We start from the raw sequence: 16,163 nt of genomic DNA on the forward strand, positions 1-16,163 counted from the left end.
TCCTCCGGGGACAGTTATGGGGTGGGCAGGGGTCATAGCATCAAAAGCGTAGCCTTAACCAGAAATCTGGAAGTCAGTGAGAACCTGGGAGCAGTTTCAAACCGGGAATGGGGGAGGGGTGTGCCTAGGAGCATCGCTTTATAGAAGTAGGGGAGGGATAGGAGTACGTCGGGGCACTGAGTCTTGAGGACAGACAGGTCTTGGGGAGACAGGCAATAGAATACACCTGCAGCATTTGGGGGAAGGGAGCACCAAGGAGAGGGTGCAGCCTCTGAATCCTTCGACCTAGTCCCTCCTAGGGCCTCTCCCAGTTCGACGGTCTCCCTGACCTGTAGCCACCCACAAGAACTGCCCTTTCTGACCGCACCTACTTGCGTAATTCTTGCTTGACTGAGCACTGTCTTGTTCAACGTCTCTAAAACCCGCCTCTCCTTGCAACCTGAGTTGGCCTAATCTGCCCGGCAACTGTTGACGTCACATGACCACGGCCCTCCCTGAATGGAAGAGATCTACTAGACCACCCCGCCCACTACGCTGAGTTCCCGGGGCAGGTGCCACTGCAGAACCCGGCGAGCCCTGCTGTAACGGACCGGGGTGGGCAAGCGAACGAGGTGGTGAACTTCCTCTAGACGTGCTCATCCTCCATCCTCCATCTCCGGGCTCTGAGGCACTGCAGCTGCTGGTGCCTGCTGGAGGACACCGTATCCCCGTTTGGCTCATCCTTGGGGGTGGGCACAGGGGGATGGAGAAGTGAAGGGGGCAACCATAGGAAATAGAAAACTTAAGGGAAAAGATGGCACACTCAGGGCTGGGAAACACTGAGGATGTTGAAGGAGGGAGGGACCCAGCTCCTGAAAATGGCGCTGCAATGGTCGGTGGGCCACTTGGTCCACTGAAAACACGAGAAACCACAGTACAAGACACCAATTTTATTATAAATATCAAGAAACCACAGGTTATTTATGGGCCAGCATATGCCTCGGGTGAGGTTGAAAAGGAGCTGACCTTCCATTTCTGTGTATTCTAAATATTTCTCATGCTAGCCACACCAACCCTGGCTCCAAACCCAGTTACACTAAGGAGTTCTGAAGCCTGTTTTCTTCCAGGAAATGTGTATAACCAAGAGGAGCTTGGAGAGCAGCTAACACTCATGGCAAAATTTCAGGCATCACCTCAGGGGTTATGTTTTAGAATGTCACCCCTCCCAGTAGCAGCTGCCCACTCTGCAACTCTGGTTAAGACCTTTGTTCTCAAACTCTCCACTATAGAGAGGAGGGAAAAAGCGAAGGAGATGGAGTGTGCAGATCTGAGGAGTCTTTCATTCTGGAGCACCTGACCCACCAGGAGCCTGAACCATGGTGCAATAGCGTCCCTTATTCGCCATGAGCTGCTGGTGGGTTCCCGCCTCAATGATGGTGCCTCCTTCCAGAAAGAGGATGTGGTGAGCCTGCTTCACCAAGCTGAGGCGCTGGGTGATGAGAAGCACAGACCGAGAGCACCGCTCAGGGCTTTTATACAGGAGCTCCTCCACCTGAGAAAAAACATACACTCTGTCAGACCAGGGGACCACTCCCAGCTCAGGGAGACATCTGTGTTTCCAGAGCTGGGACAGACCTCGCCAGGATCATTGCCACCTCTGCCAATAACCCAAAGGAAACTGAAGATTCTCCTTCTGGGTGCTTCTCTGTCAAACCTTTGATTTATGAAGGGCTGTTTACATGAGGTGGCAACGGTGGAATAAAAGAAAGAGGCCTAAACTGGGAGATTGGGATTCACACACTACTGTATATAAAATAGATAACTAATAAGAACTTACTATATAGCACAGCAAACTCTACTCAGTACCCTGTAATGGTCTATATCGGAAAAAAAATCTAAAAAAAAAAAAAAAATCACTTTGTTGTACACCTGAAACGAATACAACATTGTAAATCAACTATACTCCAACAAAAAAAATTTTTTTAAAGTAATGAAAGAAAGAGCCCTAGGGTGAAACCCATAAGAAAAGAGTGAAAGGTATTGAATAGTCTCTCCTCTCTAATTTTTAAATTCTCTTTTAAGGAAATATAACTTACTAGTAAAGAGCATGAGCATTCAAGTCAGGCAGACTTGAATTGGGGTCCAGGCTCTGCTATTCAATAGCTGAATGACAGTGAGCATGTTATTCAAGCTCTCTTAGCCTCTGTTTTATCATCTGTTGGATGAGGGTAACAACACCCAGCTCACAAGCATTCATGATGAATAAGTGAGCAAGAGACTACATCCAGCACGTCCAGCACATAGTAAAAGTTCAATTCATATTAGTATTATGAGGGCGGTCTTTTGCTTATGTTTGGCTTCACAGATTCAGGGTCTATAGATCATCTCTTTTAACTGGTTTTAGGCATCTTGGGGAGAAGCTAACGGGAACTGAGAATTGCAAGGACCAGTTTGGAGAATTATGATGTTAATATAATAACAAAGGATGAGTGAAGGAAGGAGGACTGGATGGGAAATAGGCATTAAGATGACTCTCGGGCTTCCCTGGTGGCGCAGTGGTTGAGAGTCCGCCTGCCGATGCAGGGGACACGGGTTTGTGCCCTGGTCCGGGAGGATCCCACATGCCGCGGAGCGGCTGGGCCTGTGAGCCACGACCGCTGGGCCTGCACATCCGGAGCCTGTGCTCCGCAACAGGAGAGGCCACAACAGTGAGAGGCCCGCGTACCGCAAAAAAAAAAAAGAAGATGATGACTCTCTTACACAGGACTGGCTGTTTATATCCAGGGCACTGGTAACATCATCCAGGATGAGTACACACGGTTTCCGGATCAAGGCTCGAGCCAAGGCCACTCTCTGTCGCTGACCCCCTGACAGCTGGCCCCCAGCCTCACCTACTTCTGCAGAGACAAGGGCCAAGGTGAGAGCTGAATAAGCACACGCACGCACACGCACACGTACACGCACACCAAGGACTGATGGATGCAGCAAGATAGAGAAGGTTCTGGGAAGGTAAAGGAGTTCTGAGGACATGAGGATAAAAGAGCCATAGGAACAAGATCTTACAACTTCAAATTGATGTCAGTGGGGTGGGGGGAGCTAAGGAATCAAGGCAAGACTACTGGGGTTACAAGGAAGGTAAAGATGTCTGGGTGGTGATGTGAGTGGAGAGAGCACCTGTGTCGTAGCCTTGAGGGAGTACAGAGATGAACCCGTGGGCTCCGGACTCCACTGCAGCAGCTGTGATGTCCTCCATGGTTGGCTTCTGGACCAGGCCATAGGCAATATTTTCTTTAAAGCTTCTTCCAAATAGCTGTGGCTCTTGTCCCACAGCAGCCACCTGGGACAAAATACGATGCAGAGTCATAGAACAAGGAACACAGGAGTGTGGTTCTCTAGAGACTGAAGACTGAGAATCTCTACTGGAAGCATATCACAAAATTACACAGCCTCTCTCCTGACCACGCGCTCACCTCCACCTAAGGTCTCCTAACGCTCTGTTCAGAGTGCTCGGTAAGAATGCTCTTCTGACTTGAGGCTCCCTGCCCTCCCCCATGCCATCTTGTAGCTCACCTGTCTGTGCAGGTAGCAGTGCTCATATTTGGGAAGGGGCTCCCCGTCCAGGAGCACCTGCCCCTCGGTGGGCTGGTACAGATTCTGCAGCAGGGCAGCCACTGTGCTCTTCCCAGACCCATTGGGCCCCACCAGCGCTGTCACCTCACCAGGACGAAGGGTGAACGTCAGCCCCTGGAAGCCAGAGAATCACACACACTAAGAGGCAGCCGGAGGTCCCTAAGCTTGAGACCTGTCAGTCATTGTCCTGTTACGTTGTCTTGTCAATGTCTTCACCCAGAGAAGAGAGGAGGAAAATGGTGAAGTACAGCAACTACTCCCCTTCCACATGCACAGACACCTCCCCATGGAGTAGAGACGGAAGATGAAACAAAGACAAAGGCAAACACTAAGACCACTGTGCCACACACGCAATCTCAGAGAGCATGAGAAAAAAGAAAACAATCACATTCCAAACCACAGATGGAAAGAAAAAGGAAGACTGGAGACACAGCTTTTGCTTCCATGACGCCTTAGGACAGGAGAGCCTTCTCCCTGAGAGCCTCCTCTTCCATTCTTCTTGGAAATCCAGCCTGGTCCTTGAGCTCGGGGGCAGTTTTATGGAACGCGTGAGCTTGTCTTTGCCTCTGAAGGGTGAGGGAGGCTCTACCTAAACCTGGTGCTAAGCAGGTTGAAGGCAGGGAGGAAATTTAAGGTGGTCGAGTTGAGGGTGAGGTTGGTAGAATACAGGGATTGGTAGGTTGTACCTGCAGCACTGGGACATCTAGACGGTTTGGGTAGGCGAAGGAGACACCCTGGAACTGGACGAGGCCCTGCAACTTTAAGGAAGTGAACACACCACTGGCTGGGCAGTGAGGGATCTGGTCCAGGTATTCAAATATTTTCTCTGAAGAGCCCACAGCCTTCTGTAGCCTGGGATAGATGGACAGCAGTACCTGGAGGGGAGGTATGAATAGTGAGGCGGGGGATGGGAGGGACCCAATCTGTTACCAGGGTTATGTGATGTGAGAAGGGCAAAGGAGGGAAGGAAAGTGATTCAGATGGAGACGGCACAGGGGAAGGAAAAGCACTGGGGAGTGGGGGAAGGAAAAGCACTGGGGAGTGAGAACGGAAGGACCTCACCTCAACAGCTGTGGTGAACTGGTTCTGGTAAAGAACAAAGGCGACCAGGTGCCCACTGCTTACAGACCCACTTGTCACCAGCTGCCCACCAAAATACAGGATTCCCACCTTCAGCAGCAATCCTGAGATCTGTGGAGACCACAGAGAAAAGGGACTGTGGGAGGAAAACCTAAAATTCTGGTGCAAAGATCCAGAATCATTAACAGTAAGGAGAGAGAGCGTCCCATTTCCGCCAGTAACTCAGGGGGTTCAATAGGTATTAAAGAATGAACCATAGCGTGCCATGGAATCTCACTCGGTTACCCATGATAGAAGTCAACTATCACCATCACCATCACCAGTAGTGCCTTGTTTGGGGAGCGTCTTGCTCTTCACAAAAGGCTTTTATGAATGTAATGTCATCTAACATTCATATCAAGAGCCCTATAAACTAGGTTATATTACTCCCATTTTTTTAAAATGAGAAAAAAGTCTCAGAGAAAGTAAGTTACTAGCCCGTGGTCCCAGCGCTAGTAAATGGCAGCATCAAGGCAGGAACTTCTGATCGCTGATCTAGTTCTCTGTCAATTATATCACAGGATGCCCCGCATCCTTGGCTTCCGCTGTTCCCATGGCTCTCAGGAGTACATCCGCATAGTTCAGGCATGAAGCCGGCCCAGGTGCAGGAATGTATAGCTCCCTGAGCACCCCCCCATGAGGCAAAGGAAGGCCCTGGGACTGGAAGACTTGGTACTTTCCTACAAAGGGGGTCGGGGAGATTTTGTGCACCCTACGGAAAGGAAGCCATCTAGCATGCCTAAAGAGGGAGGGGGTTAGGAACACTGAGTGGGGTCATGGAGCCTCTGGTTGCTGGGATACAGACACTGAACCCACCATTGCCCAGCGGAGGAAGAGTGTGGAGCAGGGTCATGGGACAGGGAATGGCACTGAAGCAGTCCCCTGCCAAGGGGACCAGGGAATAGGCATTCATCCCCAGGTGCTCACACGGGTGGTCCAGAGGTTGACCGCGTAGGCCAGGGCCTCCTTCTGGTTGAGTGTCTTCATTTCATGCAGCTTTTGCCTGAACTTCTGGGCCTCACCCTCTTCGTTGGCAAAGCTCCGGACTGTAGGCATGGCTGACAGCACCTCAATGGCCACCTGGCTGGATTTTGCCAGAGATTCCTGCACCTGTGCTGCCAGCACCTGTGGAGACATGGACAAGAGATGTCACACGTGGTTGGCAAACCATAAGGGACGCTAGGACCTGAGTTATCCAATTGTAGATTAAAGGTGAGAAAGGGCAGAGAGACAGAAGAGAAAGGGACACAGCTATATCCCCCACGGATACTAAAGAGATACAGAGAAGAGGAAAGTGACTCAGAAGGGTCATAGAGGATCATATTCTTGAGACTGGTGATCATATTCCTTTTTTTAGTTTTCATTTTATATTGGAGTACAGTTGATTAACAATATTATATTAGTTTCAGGTATACCACGAAGTGATTTAGTTATACATACATACGTATCTATTCTCTTCCAGAGTTCTTTCATATATACGCTATTACAGACTATTAGGTAGAGTTCCTTGTGCTATACAGTAGGTCCTTGTTACTTATCTATCTTATATATAGTAGTGTGTATATGTTAATCCCAACCTCGGTGATCATATGCTTAAAGACAGACGGTAGGCAGACATTAGAAGACACAGAGAAGGTGAAGATCGACATTGAGCAATCCAGGAACGTGGACAAGGAGTTTCAAAAAGATGAAGAATCAGCGAAGGTGCCAGGAAAGAAATCTGTGAGGAGAGCCCACCAAGTCTGGGCAATGAGGGTCAGTATAGGTTGAGGCAACTCCCTGGACATACCTCGTGCCATTTTCCCAGCTTCTCAGGCAGAAGGAAGAGTAGTGGCAGGGCGAGCAGGGTGACCATGGTGAGGGACGGGGACCCCCAGAGCATGAGCCCCAAGAGACACAGTCCACGGCAGAGGTACCACAGAAAGAGGCTCAGGTCCGAACTCAGAGACTCACTCACGGTGGACGTGTCCTCTGTGACCCGAGATGTGATGGCACCTGCCAAGGGTTGAGGAGAAGAGAGTGAGTGAGTGAGAAACTCAGAGTGATGGGAGGGACTGGCAATGAGCCAGGGTGCCAGGGGGAGGGGTTCTAAGCAGGTCTGGAAAACAAGGTCAGTGGTTTAGGGAGGCTTGGACTCTCAACTCAAAGAGAATGGGTTCCAGAGGAAAAGCCTGGTCAAAGACCTTCCTTTTAACTCTAAAGAAATTGATGCCCTTGTGAATTTCTAATTCTCTGACAGATTTCTGTTCTCTAAAGAACTTGTATATCCCCTGCACATAGGCAGGAAAAACTTAAACTGATCATATAACAGAGCTGGAGAAAAACGAAGGTGCTGCTAGAAAGCAGTCCAGGAAACTGTAGCAAGTCCTGGATTGGGAATCAAGAGATGGCTTCTATTCCCAAGTTCATCTCTATCCATACGTGTCTATGCAAGTGTTGGCATTTAGGGTCTGGGCCTCAGTTCCCGTCTCTGTAAAACGAGGTGGTTGGACTCTGTGATCTCAAAATTTCCAGGTTTGAAATTCCTGTCGTTTCTATCTAAATACACACAGAGGGATATATTTGTGGGAAAGTCTTGGATGGAAACACTAGGTTTTTCTGCAGATAAGAAGTATATGTATTTTGCTCTTGAGGTACGTCAAGAATAAGACATGACGACGTTTATGTGTGAGAGGAGGATCAAGGTTGTAAGTAAAAATATGTATGGGGATATAAACAGTAAGTGGATGGATAGTGAAAAGAGTTTCATGAGAAACCTGTTTGGTTCTTTTGAAAAAACTCTGTTTTCTGGCACAGGACAGCCCGAAACACCTCTCCCTGCAGGTGGCAGTGCACACGGCCCATGGTGCTGTTGTAGATTCCATCAGCCGTGAACTCCAGCACTGCACTAGAAGGAGACAGAGAAGGAGGGCCAGGCACGGTCAGGGGGCCCCCCAGAAATGCACTCCAGACGGTAGCCCCAACTTTCAACTCCCTCTTTTTCAGGGTTCCCCCATCCCCAGCCTTCCAACTGCAGCCCCCAGACCTGGCTATGGTGAGGACAGACATGAGAGTTATGTTTCGCGCGAAGGCAGCGCCTGTCCTGTCTTGTAGAATCCAGTCCGTGAAACGGCCCGTGAAGAATGGAACAGCCATCTCCCCTGGGGAGGGAGAGAAATATCAAGTCTAAGAAGGTCAGCTCTAACCAGACGGCCCACCCTCCTTTCACCTTTGCCCATAATCCTGGAGGGCAGTGGCAGAAAGACACAATCTACACCTAAACGGGCCACCTGGGAACTCAAAAGCCTGTGGCCCCACAAGACCTTTAGAGGTTGGATGAGGAAGGCTAGGGATCATAGGATGGTCTGCCCCAGAGGAAAGGCCTTGTCCAAGGTGGCCAGTGAAGCAACGCCCGGGGCAGCCCTGGAGTCCAGGACTCCTGACTCCTACCCAGTACAGGGCTCTTCCCTCTCCACTGGGGTGGGGAGTGGGGGCTCTTCTCAAGACCTGAGCTGGGTCCCCTTCCCCTCATCCACATTTCCGAGAACTCATACCAATCTATTTCACTGACCATTACTCTCGATTCCTTCCCGGTCCTCTAGCCTCGTCCCTCTCCCCCTGCATCCCCCTTACCAAGACAGGAGAGTACCACCAGGGCCAGCAGGAGCGGCAGGCGTTGTATCTCTGGGCCCAGGAAGCCTAGAAGCCGTCTCACCGCCACTCCAGAAGCGCCGTGAGCTCCTTGCATCCAAAGGCTCCTGATCTTATGCCACAGGGCGGCCGCGGGCAGTGCCGCCGTGTAGCTGAGCGCAAAGGCGTCCAGGCGACTCCCCCAGTGCAGTGGCCGGGTGGTGTGAGCGTCCCCGGGGGTTCCCCACGAGCGCAGCTCTCGGAACGAGGCAAGTGCCGGCAGAGCCAAGCCCAGCGCCGCCGCCAGCGGCTCCAAAGCAGCCAGCCATCCCCGGACTCCTGCGCTTTCTCTCCGGAAGCCCAGCGCTGCCCCGAGGACGCCTCGGGCTCCCAGCCACAGTACCGCCCAGCGGCTCAGGCCCGCCACCCAGACACTGAGCAGCGGCAGCGCAGGGGGTACCAGCAGGGAGGCTATTAGAGGCAGCGCCAGCCGGAGCAGCATCCAGTCGGCGAGGAGCAGCAGCGCTGTCCCCAGGCACGCGAAGGAGGCTCGGGAGAGGCGGAGACACCCGCAGGGAGCGGGGGACTCCGAGCAGGCCATGGGCGCGCGCGGTTCGAGGCCGGTCCAGGTCCTGGGACTCTCGCCGTCCTCGCCAGGACGGAGTCTAGTCTCTGGACGCTGTTGGAGTCGTAGCAGGGCGGGCCCCCGGACCGCGCCAGGGAGGGAGCAGGGCGAGCCGGGTCGGGGCTTCGGAAAGTCCCGGGAACCCGCCGAGCCCGCGGGCGCTGGCCTGAAGTGAGCAGTTTACAGTAAAGGGAAAACGAAAGCGTCTCCGGCTCCCCAGACCCACCCACTCCGAAGGCGGCCCGCCCGGACTATGTGGGGGGAGGGCGTCGACATCAGATCCGAGATTTAGGGGAGCAGCCCTGGTGCTCCACCTTCTCCATTCCCAACACCCGACCCTGCTGTCCTCCCCTCCACTTGCGGGACCCACTTGCCGCGACTTTCTCACTCCAGCCTCTGGGCGGGGTGCCTACGTCATCTGTCTCCGGGCAGTTCTGCCCCGCGCAAGTTAGCGCCCGGATGCGAAGCCTCACGGCATGGACCCGGGCGCCCCCTGGCGGGCGTGGAGAAGGGGAGGAGCTGTAGGCAGCGAGTGGCGCGCTGTCCCAGGTCGCAAACCAGTGCACCAGGCGGCGAGGAGCGCGGCGCAGGGATGCTGCGAGCGGGAGCACCCACCGGAGACTTACCCCGGGCCAGAGAAGTCCACACCGGGGTAATGAGTCGGGGCTTGAGGGTTAGCGGAGGGGTGGAGGAAGTAGAGCGATAGGGGGACCCTGGAAGCGCCAAAGAGTAAATTTGGAGACTAACAAGAGTGGGGAGATAGCTTGTAGCAGCCAGTGCTCACATCCCGAAATGAACACGGGCGTCTGTATTCTGAAGGGGTCGTCTAGGGGTCCGCGAAGGGACTGGGCACGGGAGGCAGGCAGAGAAGGTGTACTTTGGCTCTGAGCTGGAAGCGTTAAGGGGAAGCTGCCCTAAAGCGCTTTCGCTTTCACTCTGGGCTAGAGAGAGCGGCTGGTTAAATCAAGGGAGGGGGTTGGAGAAGGTGCACAGAGAAAAGGAAGCGGTGCCCTGGGTTAAGTAGGACAGCACTTGAGAGAGGGGAGTATGGGCACTGATTGAGAAGGGACGCATCACACAGACCTTTGATAAACTAGCCCGTGGGTAACATAGCCCCAGCACTGATAATGGGGGTTCCATGTGAGCTGGAGGGGCCCTTCCCCAGCCTGGCCCAGGAAGGCTCCTACTTGGCCCAGGTGCCACCGTGCTCCCTTCCCTATGTCTTCCCCACCCACCTCCACAACCTGCTGGACGACTTTTGCCCAGGCTGGACCCGTGGGGCAGATGGCAGCCCAAGGCAGGCTGGCTTCTGCTCTCAAACTTCTACCACCAAGCTTAGCTTTGGGGCAGCTTTGTTATATAGGAATAACCTCTTGGATGGGGTTGCCTCTGTTCTCTGCTGTGCTATTCATGATGAATCAGTATGTCAAAATGAACACTCGGCCAGCATCCCTGGAAGCCAGAGTAATTTATGGAGTGGTGAGAAGTATAGCCGTAAAACCATTTATAAATTAGAAAATCTCTCCTCACTGCCAGATGAGCAGTGAAAAATAAGAAGTAGAAGTTAAAACAAAGCATGGGAGGTAGACATGGGTTTTAGTCCTGTGTGACCTTCGACAAGTCATTTGCGTTCTCTGTGACTCAGTTTCTTCTTTTGTAGGATCTTTAAGGCTTTTTCCAGTTCAACAGGAGTTTTAAAATGTAGCTTTATCCTCCTTCACTCTTCCTTAATTCTTTTGTTTAATTTCTTTTCTTGACCTGAAAAAGTCAGCTCAAACTCCCCAATCAAATCCTCTTTTGGTGCAGATCTCTTTCCCTGGCTACTCTCTTCCCCTGGCTGTTTACCTCTTGATAAGAAATCCTTAAATGAGACCTCTGTTTTAAACTGTCCCATGTGTTTCTTGCTGCTTTCCTCCTTCCTTGACACGTGGCCATGCTAACCACTGACCCCTGAGATGTTTTCTGTTGTTCAGTAAACTGAAAGAGCTCACTTCTGATTAAGGGGGGGGGGGGTGGATGATTATGGGCCCAAAAGAAGGGCTTGAGCTTGTTTCCCAAGGTCACAGTCACTCGCTGTGTGGGGAGGTCTGTAGCACATCTGTACACACAACAAACGCATGCGGAGGTAATTCATTTGTGGAACTGCATCACCGGGACTTGGAAGTGCCCGCCCTGAGCCCTTCACTCAAAGGGAGCACTTATGCCCCTAGGAGCCTCATCCCACCTCTCTCTCTTTCCAGTGGAAGGATTCTAGGGATGCCATTCTTTCTGTGTGATACCACTGCCAGGCTCTGACATTCCCTTGCTGCTGGGAGAGACAAGAGAGAAAATGGAAAGATGAAGAAAAATATCCCATTCTGGGAGTCAGCTCTGGCCTAAATTACTGTATAACCTTGAGCCAGGTGCCTCCCCATTCTGAGAATGTTTCCTTATCTGTAACATGAAGGGATCAAGGCTCTTGCTGCTCTGACGTTCCATCCTCTGTGTCTCTGCAGACAACCATCATGGCGGTAGAGTTTGATGGGGGCGTCGTGGTGGGATCTGATTCCCGGGTGTCTGCAGGGTGAGTAGCAGTGCCAGTGTGTTCTTTTGGAAGGAAGCTAATGGCCCCGAGTGCACATTTTTCTTAACCATTCATAAAGAGACTGGCAAACTGAAGCATTGGAGAAACTGAGTGAACCTTTCAGAAAGGCCACTGTGATAAGATATTGGGTGGGTATCTGGGTCTCTGAATTCATGGAGAAGAATCTGGGGCCTGGATGCTAATGTGGCCCGTCCCAGGGAGTCACAGAATTGGGTCTGAAAAGGGTTTAGGAGATAGAGATGTCAGGGGCCCACCTTCCATCTATGTTTAGAGATAGAAAAGATGGTCCTGCCAAGCAGATATTCTGGTTTCTGATCCATCACGTGTTGAACTAAGTTTGTCTTTCTCCCTTCTGGCCAGTTTCCTCACATACAGGATTAGATCAATATTACTTACTTTATGTTCCACAGAACACGTAACTTCCTCAATATGGTTAATAACAAAGAAAAATTAATAAGGCGAAGATTAATCTTAGCTTAATTTAGTATTTTTTGTGTTACTATAAAAATCTAAGCCTGAGGGGCTTCCCTGGTGGCGCAGTGGTCCCTGCCGATGCAGGGGAGGCGGGTTCGTGCCCCGGTCCAGGAGGATCGCACGTGCCGCGGAGCGGCTGGGCCCGTGAGCCATGGCCGCTGAGCCTGCGCGTCCGGAGCCTGTTGCTCCTAAGCGGGAGAGGAAGCAGCAGTGAGAGGCCCGCGTACCGCAAAAAAAAAAAAAAAAAAAAAATCTAAGCCTGAAAATAAATCTAATTTTGATCATTACTTGCAGTGTTTCGTTTGTTTGAGACAATTCTTTGCTTCCTGCTTTAATCCAAGCTTTAAATTTCATGTACTCTGAAGCCATTCTCTTGTGAAATAAATTTGAGAAACACCGAAAGATGAACATCAGAAATTTTGGCAACTCTCTATATGATCCAGCAATCCCACTCCTGGGCATATATCCAGACAAAACTATAATTCGAAAAGATACATGCACCCCTATGTTCATAGCAGCACTATTTACAGTAGCCAAGACATGGAAGCAACCTAAATGTCCATAGACAGAGGAACAGGTAAGGAGGACGTGGTACACCATGAAAATTGGGGTGCATCTGTCTTTTTGAATTATGTTTTCCTCCAGGTATATGCCCAGTAGCGGGATTGCTGGGTCCTATGGTAGTTCTATCTTTAGTTTTTTAAGGAACCTACATACTGTTCTCCATAGTGGCTGTACCAATTTACATTCCCACCAACAGTGTAAGAGGGTTCCCTTTTCTCCACACCCTCTCCAGCATTTATTGTTTGTAGATTTTTTGTTGATGGCCATTCTGACCAGTGTGAGGTGATACCTCATTGTAGTTTCTATTTGCATTTCTCTAATAATTAGTGATGTTGAGCATCTTTTCATGTGCTTTTTGGCCATCTGTATGTCTTATTTGGAGAAATGTCTGTTTAGATCTTCTGCCCATTTTTTGATTGGATTATTTGGTTTTTTGATATTGAGCTGCATGAGCCGTTATATTTTGGAGATTAATCCCTTGTCAGTTGCTTCGTTTGCAAATATGTTCTCCCATTCTGAGGGTTGTCTTTATACAAAAAAAAAAAAAAAAAGAGTGAATATATGTATATATGTAACTGATTCACTTTGCTGTACACCTGAAACTAACACAACATTGTAAATCAACTATACACCAATAAAATTTTTTTTAAAAAAGAAAATGTGGTGTATATATATAATGGACTGTTACTCAGCCATAAAAAAGAATGAAATAATGCCATTTGCAGCAACGTGGATGGACCTAGAGATTAAGCATAGTCAGAAAGAGAAAGATAAATACCAAAAGATATCACTTATATGTGGAATCTAACGTATGACACAAATGAACATATCTACCAAACAGACTCACAGACGTAGAGAACAGACTTGTGGTTGCCAAGGGGGAGAGGGGTGGGGAAGGGATGGATTGAGAGTTTGGGGTTAGCAGATGCAAACTAGTATATATAGGATGGATAAACAACAAGGTCCTACTGTATAGCACAGGGAACTATATTCAATATCCTGTGATAAACCATAATGAAAAAGAATATGAAAAAGAATATGTATATGTATAACTGAATCACTTTGCTGTACAGCAGAAATTAACACGACATTGTAAATCAACTATACTTCAATAAAATTTCGTAAAAAATTGGCATCTCTAACGTTGATGACTTTTGACTCCTTCCTGACAGAGAGGCGGTGGTGAACCGAGTGTTTGACAAGCTGTCCCCCCTGCACCAGCGCATCTACTGTGCTCTCTCTGGCTCAGCTGCTGATGCTCAGGCCATAGCGGACATGGCTGCCTACCAGCTGGAGCTTCATGGGTATGAAGTTCTGGGGTCCCCAGTCCACACCACCTAGAGTTCCCCCAACCAGTGAACCCCTATACAGAGTCCTGTTCCAGGAGCAGTGCTGTGGAAAATGAAAAGTTCTTGCTTTGCCTCCGGCTTTCATTGGTGTTGAACTGGCATTTGAATCTCTCGAAGCTGGTTTCTGCACCTGTAGAGTAGAGATGACTAATAGTACCTGCCCTACCTCACCAGATGGTTATTTCCAGAATCAAAACATATGAGTGAAAGTAGTTCAAAAACGGCAAATCACTCCCCTAATATAAATAGTGGGGACGAAGATTAGGGCGTGGGCCACCATAATATCAGGTGGTGACCGTAGGGGAAACCAAGGTCATTAGGGCAGAAGTAAAGTTTACCTGCTTTGACCCACATGGGCAGGGCTCTGGCAGTCAGGAGAATTATGTCATTGGGGGCTGGGGGTGGGACAGAGTAAAGGAGGGAGAACAATTAGCAACTGAAACCTTCTTCCCAGTGGGTGATGTGAGACTCTTGTTCCTCTGCACTTGTGGAAGGGGAGCTAGAGTTTGAATCCTTGCAGCTATAGGTTTCGGGTATTCCCCCGGCAGGGATGATGGTAATGGCCCAGGAGGGTGGAACTTCAGGAAAATCATTATTGCTGCCTATTCCTAATCCTTCCTTCAGAATGGAAATGGAGGAACTCCCACTCGTTCTGGCTGCTGCAAATGTGGTGAGGAATATCACCTATAAGTATCGGGAGGACCTGTCTGCACATCTCATGGTAGCAGGCTGGGACCGACGCGAAGGAGGCCAGGTGAGTCTCTCCCAATGTCCTCCCTCCCTCGGGGTTCCCCTCTCCCGCAGAGAGGGAGATGGAGGTCATATGGCATTCTCACTAAGAGTTCCAAAGACACTGCCTCGAAAATGTAGGATAGTCTCAGAGGAGAAGGGCATGAGATGCTGGGGCTTCACTGCAGAGTGTGGACACCACCTGCTTGTCTCAGTGGTGAGCAGAGGAGGGAGGCTTCTAGAGTCTGACCTGAGGATGCCTCCCCCAGGTATATGGGACCATGGGAGGGATGCTGATTCGACAGCCCTTTGCCATCGGTGGCTCTGGCAGCACCTATATCTACGGTTACGTGGACGCGGCGTATAAACGAGGCATGTCCCCGGAGGAGTGCAGGCGCTTCACCACGAATGGTAACTAAGCAAGTGGAAGGGTACCTGGGGCAGGTGTTGTTAAATGTGGGAAGGAGGTAGAGTATGAGGAATAGGAATACGCCGGTGACCATTTAATTAAATGTCCAATGGGAATTCCCTGGCGGTCCAGTGGTTGGGACTCCTCGCTTTCACTTCCCGGGGCCCGGGTTGGATCCCTGGTGGGGGAACTAAGATCCCGCAAGCCATGCAGCATGGCCAAAAAAAAAAAAAAAAAAAAAAACAGAAAACATCCAAACTGGGACACTTTTGAGAGTGAGAGACGGCAGGACAAAGGCTAAACTAGATGGGCTTTCAGGATAAAAGGCACAAACCAGGATTGTTACGAGTACACCAAATTAAGATCCAGGGCGACCACAAAAACCAGTGGTGAGCTAGCTTGGGCCCGCTCATAAGAGCTGATGGGTAAATATTCACGGTTGGGGAGCTGCTTATTTATCTATTTATAATTTGAAGTCAGTCATGGCGGGAGTATTGAGACCATGGACATCATGTGAAGACTTTTTCTTTTTTAAAAGTTGGTTGACCACCACTAAATATGCATCTCTAGGAGATGGGTTCTGAAGTCTGAAAGTGGTCATAGGTATATGGACAGGAGGGAATATTTGAAGCTAAGCCATTCTCTCTTCCTCTCTGCAACTTGAAACCCTCTGCAGCTATTGCTCTGGCCATGAACCGGGATGGTTCCAGCGGGGGCGTCATCTACCTGGTCACGATCACAGCCGCTGGTGTGGACCATCGAGTCATCTTGGGCAACGAGCTGCCGAAATTCTATGACGAGTGAATCTTTCTCAGACTTCCCTTCTTTATTTTACAATAAACTTTCTGGGACTGGAAGCTGGTATGGTCATGGTCACTCAGGGAGATGAAGCTTGGGAAGGGGGCTTCTTCCCACCCAGGTGTTAGCATATCTTTTTTATTCTTTTGTCCCCAGGTCTAAAACATCTTTCCCACAGGAGAGAGAGGTGGGCAGGGAGGCGGGGTGTATACTAGAACCAGGAAGAGCTCTGCACAGGACAGGTCATAGGTAGCTAAGACAGCTACACACAGGAGAATTAGCTAAGAGCACCAG

The 16,163-nt window shown here is 50.2% G+C and overlaps 2 protein-coding genes across 2 annotated transcripts; one reads left to right on the plus strand and one right to left on the minus strand.

Annotated features, from left to right (window-relative positions):
- Positions 1 to 909: 909 nt before the first annotated feature.
- On the minus strand, positions 910 to 9,609 carry TAP1 (transporter 1, ATP binding cassette subfamily B member). Its single transcript, XM_027126906.1, has 12 exons — positions 9,589 to 9,609; positions 8,341 to 9,128; positions 7,754 to 7,868; positions 7,485 to 7,615; positions 6,518 to 6,723; positions 5,656 to 5,853; positions 4,672 to 4,800; positions 4,296 to 4,484; positions 3,550 to 3,723; positions 3,154 to 3,316; positions 2,740 to 2,876; positions 910 to 1,531 (listed from the first exon to the last, which is right to left on the minus strand). The coding sequence occupies exons 2-12, from the start codon at positions 8,936 to 8,938 to the stop codon at positions 1,319 to 1,321; spliced, it is 2,253 nt and encodes a 750-aa protein (XP_026982707.1). The 5' UTR covers positions 8,939 to 9,128; positions 9,589 to 9,609; the 3' UTR covers positions 910 to 1,318.
- PSMB9 (proteasome 20S subunit beta 9) lies at positions 9,312 to 15,928 on the plus strand. Its single transcript, XM_027126910.1, has 6 exons — positions 9,312 to 9,614; positions 11,458 to 11,525; positions 13,757 to 13,888; positions 14,558 to 14,687; positions 14,932 to 15,073; positions 15,748 to 15,928. Exons 1-6 carry the CDS (start codon positions 9,555 to 9,557, stop codon positions 15,873 to 15,875), a joined length of 660 nt encoding a protein of 219 aa, XP_026982711.1. The 5' UTR covers positions 9,312 to 9,554; the 3' UTR covers positions 15,876 to 15,928.
- The last annotated feature ends 235 nt before the right edge of the window (positions 15,929 to 16,163 follow it).

The sequence above is a fragment of the Aethalodelphis obliquidens genome, unplaced genomic scaffold (genome assembly GCF_003676395.1).
Source record: "Aethalodelphis obliquidens isolate GAN/ISIS:26980383/991018 unplaced genomic scaffold, ASM367639v1 scaffold31, whole genome shotgun sequence".
Classification (NCBI taxonomy): domain Eukaryota; kingdom Metazoa; phylum Chordata; class Mammalia; order Artiodactyla; family Delphinidae; genus Aethalodelphis; species Aethalodelphis obliquidens.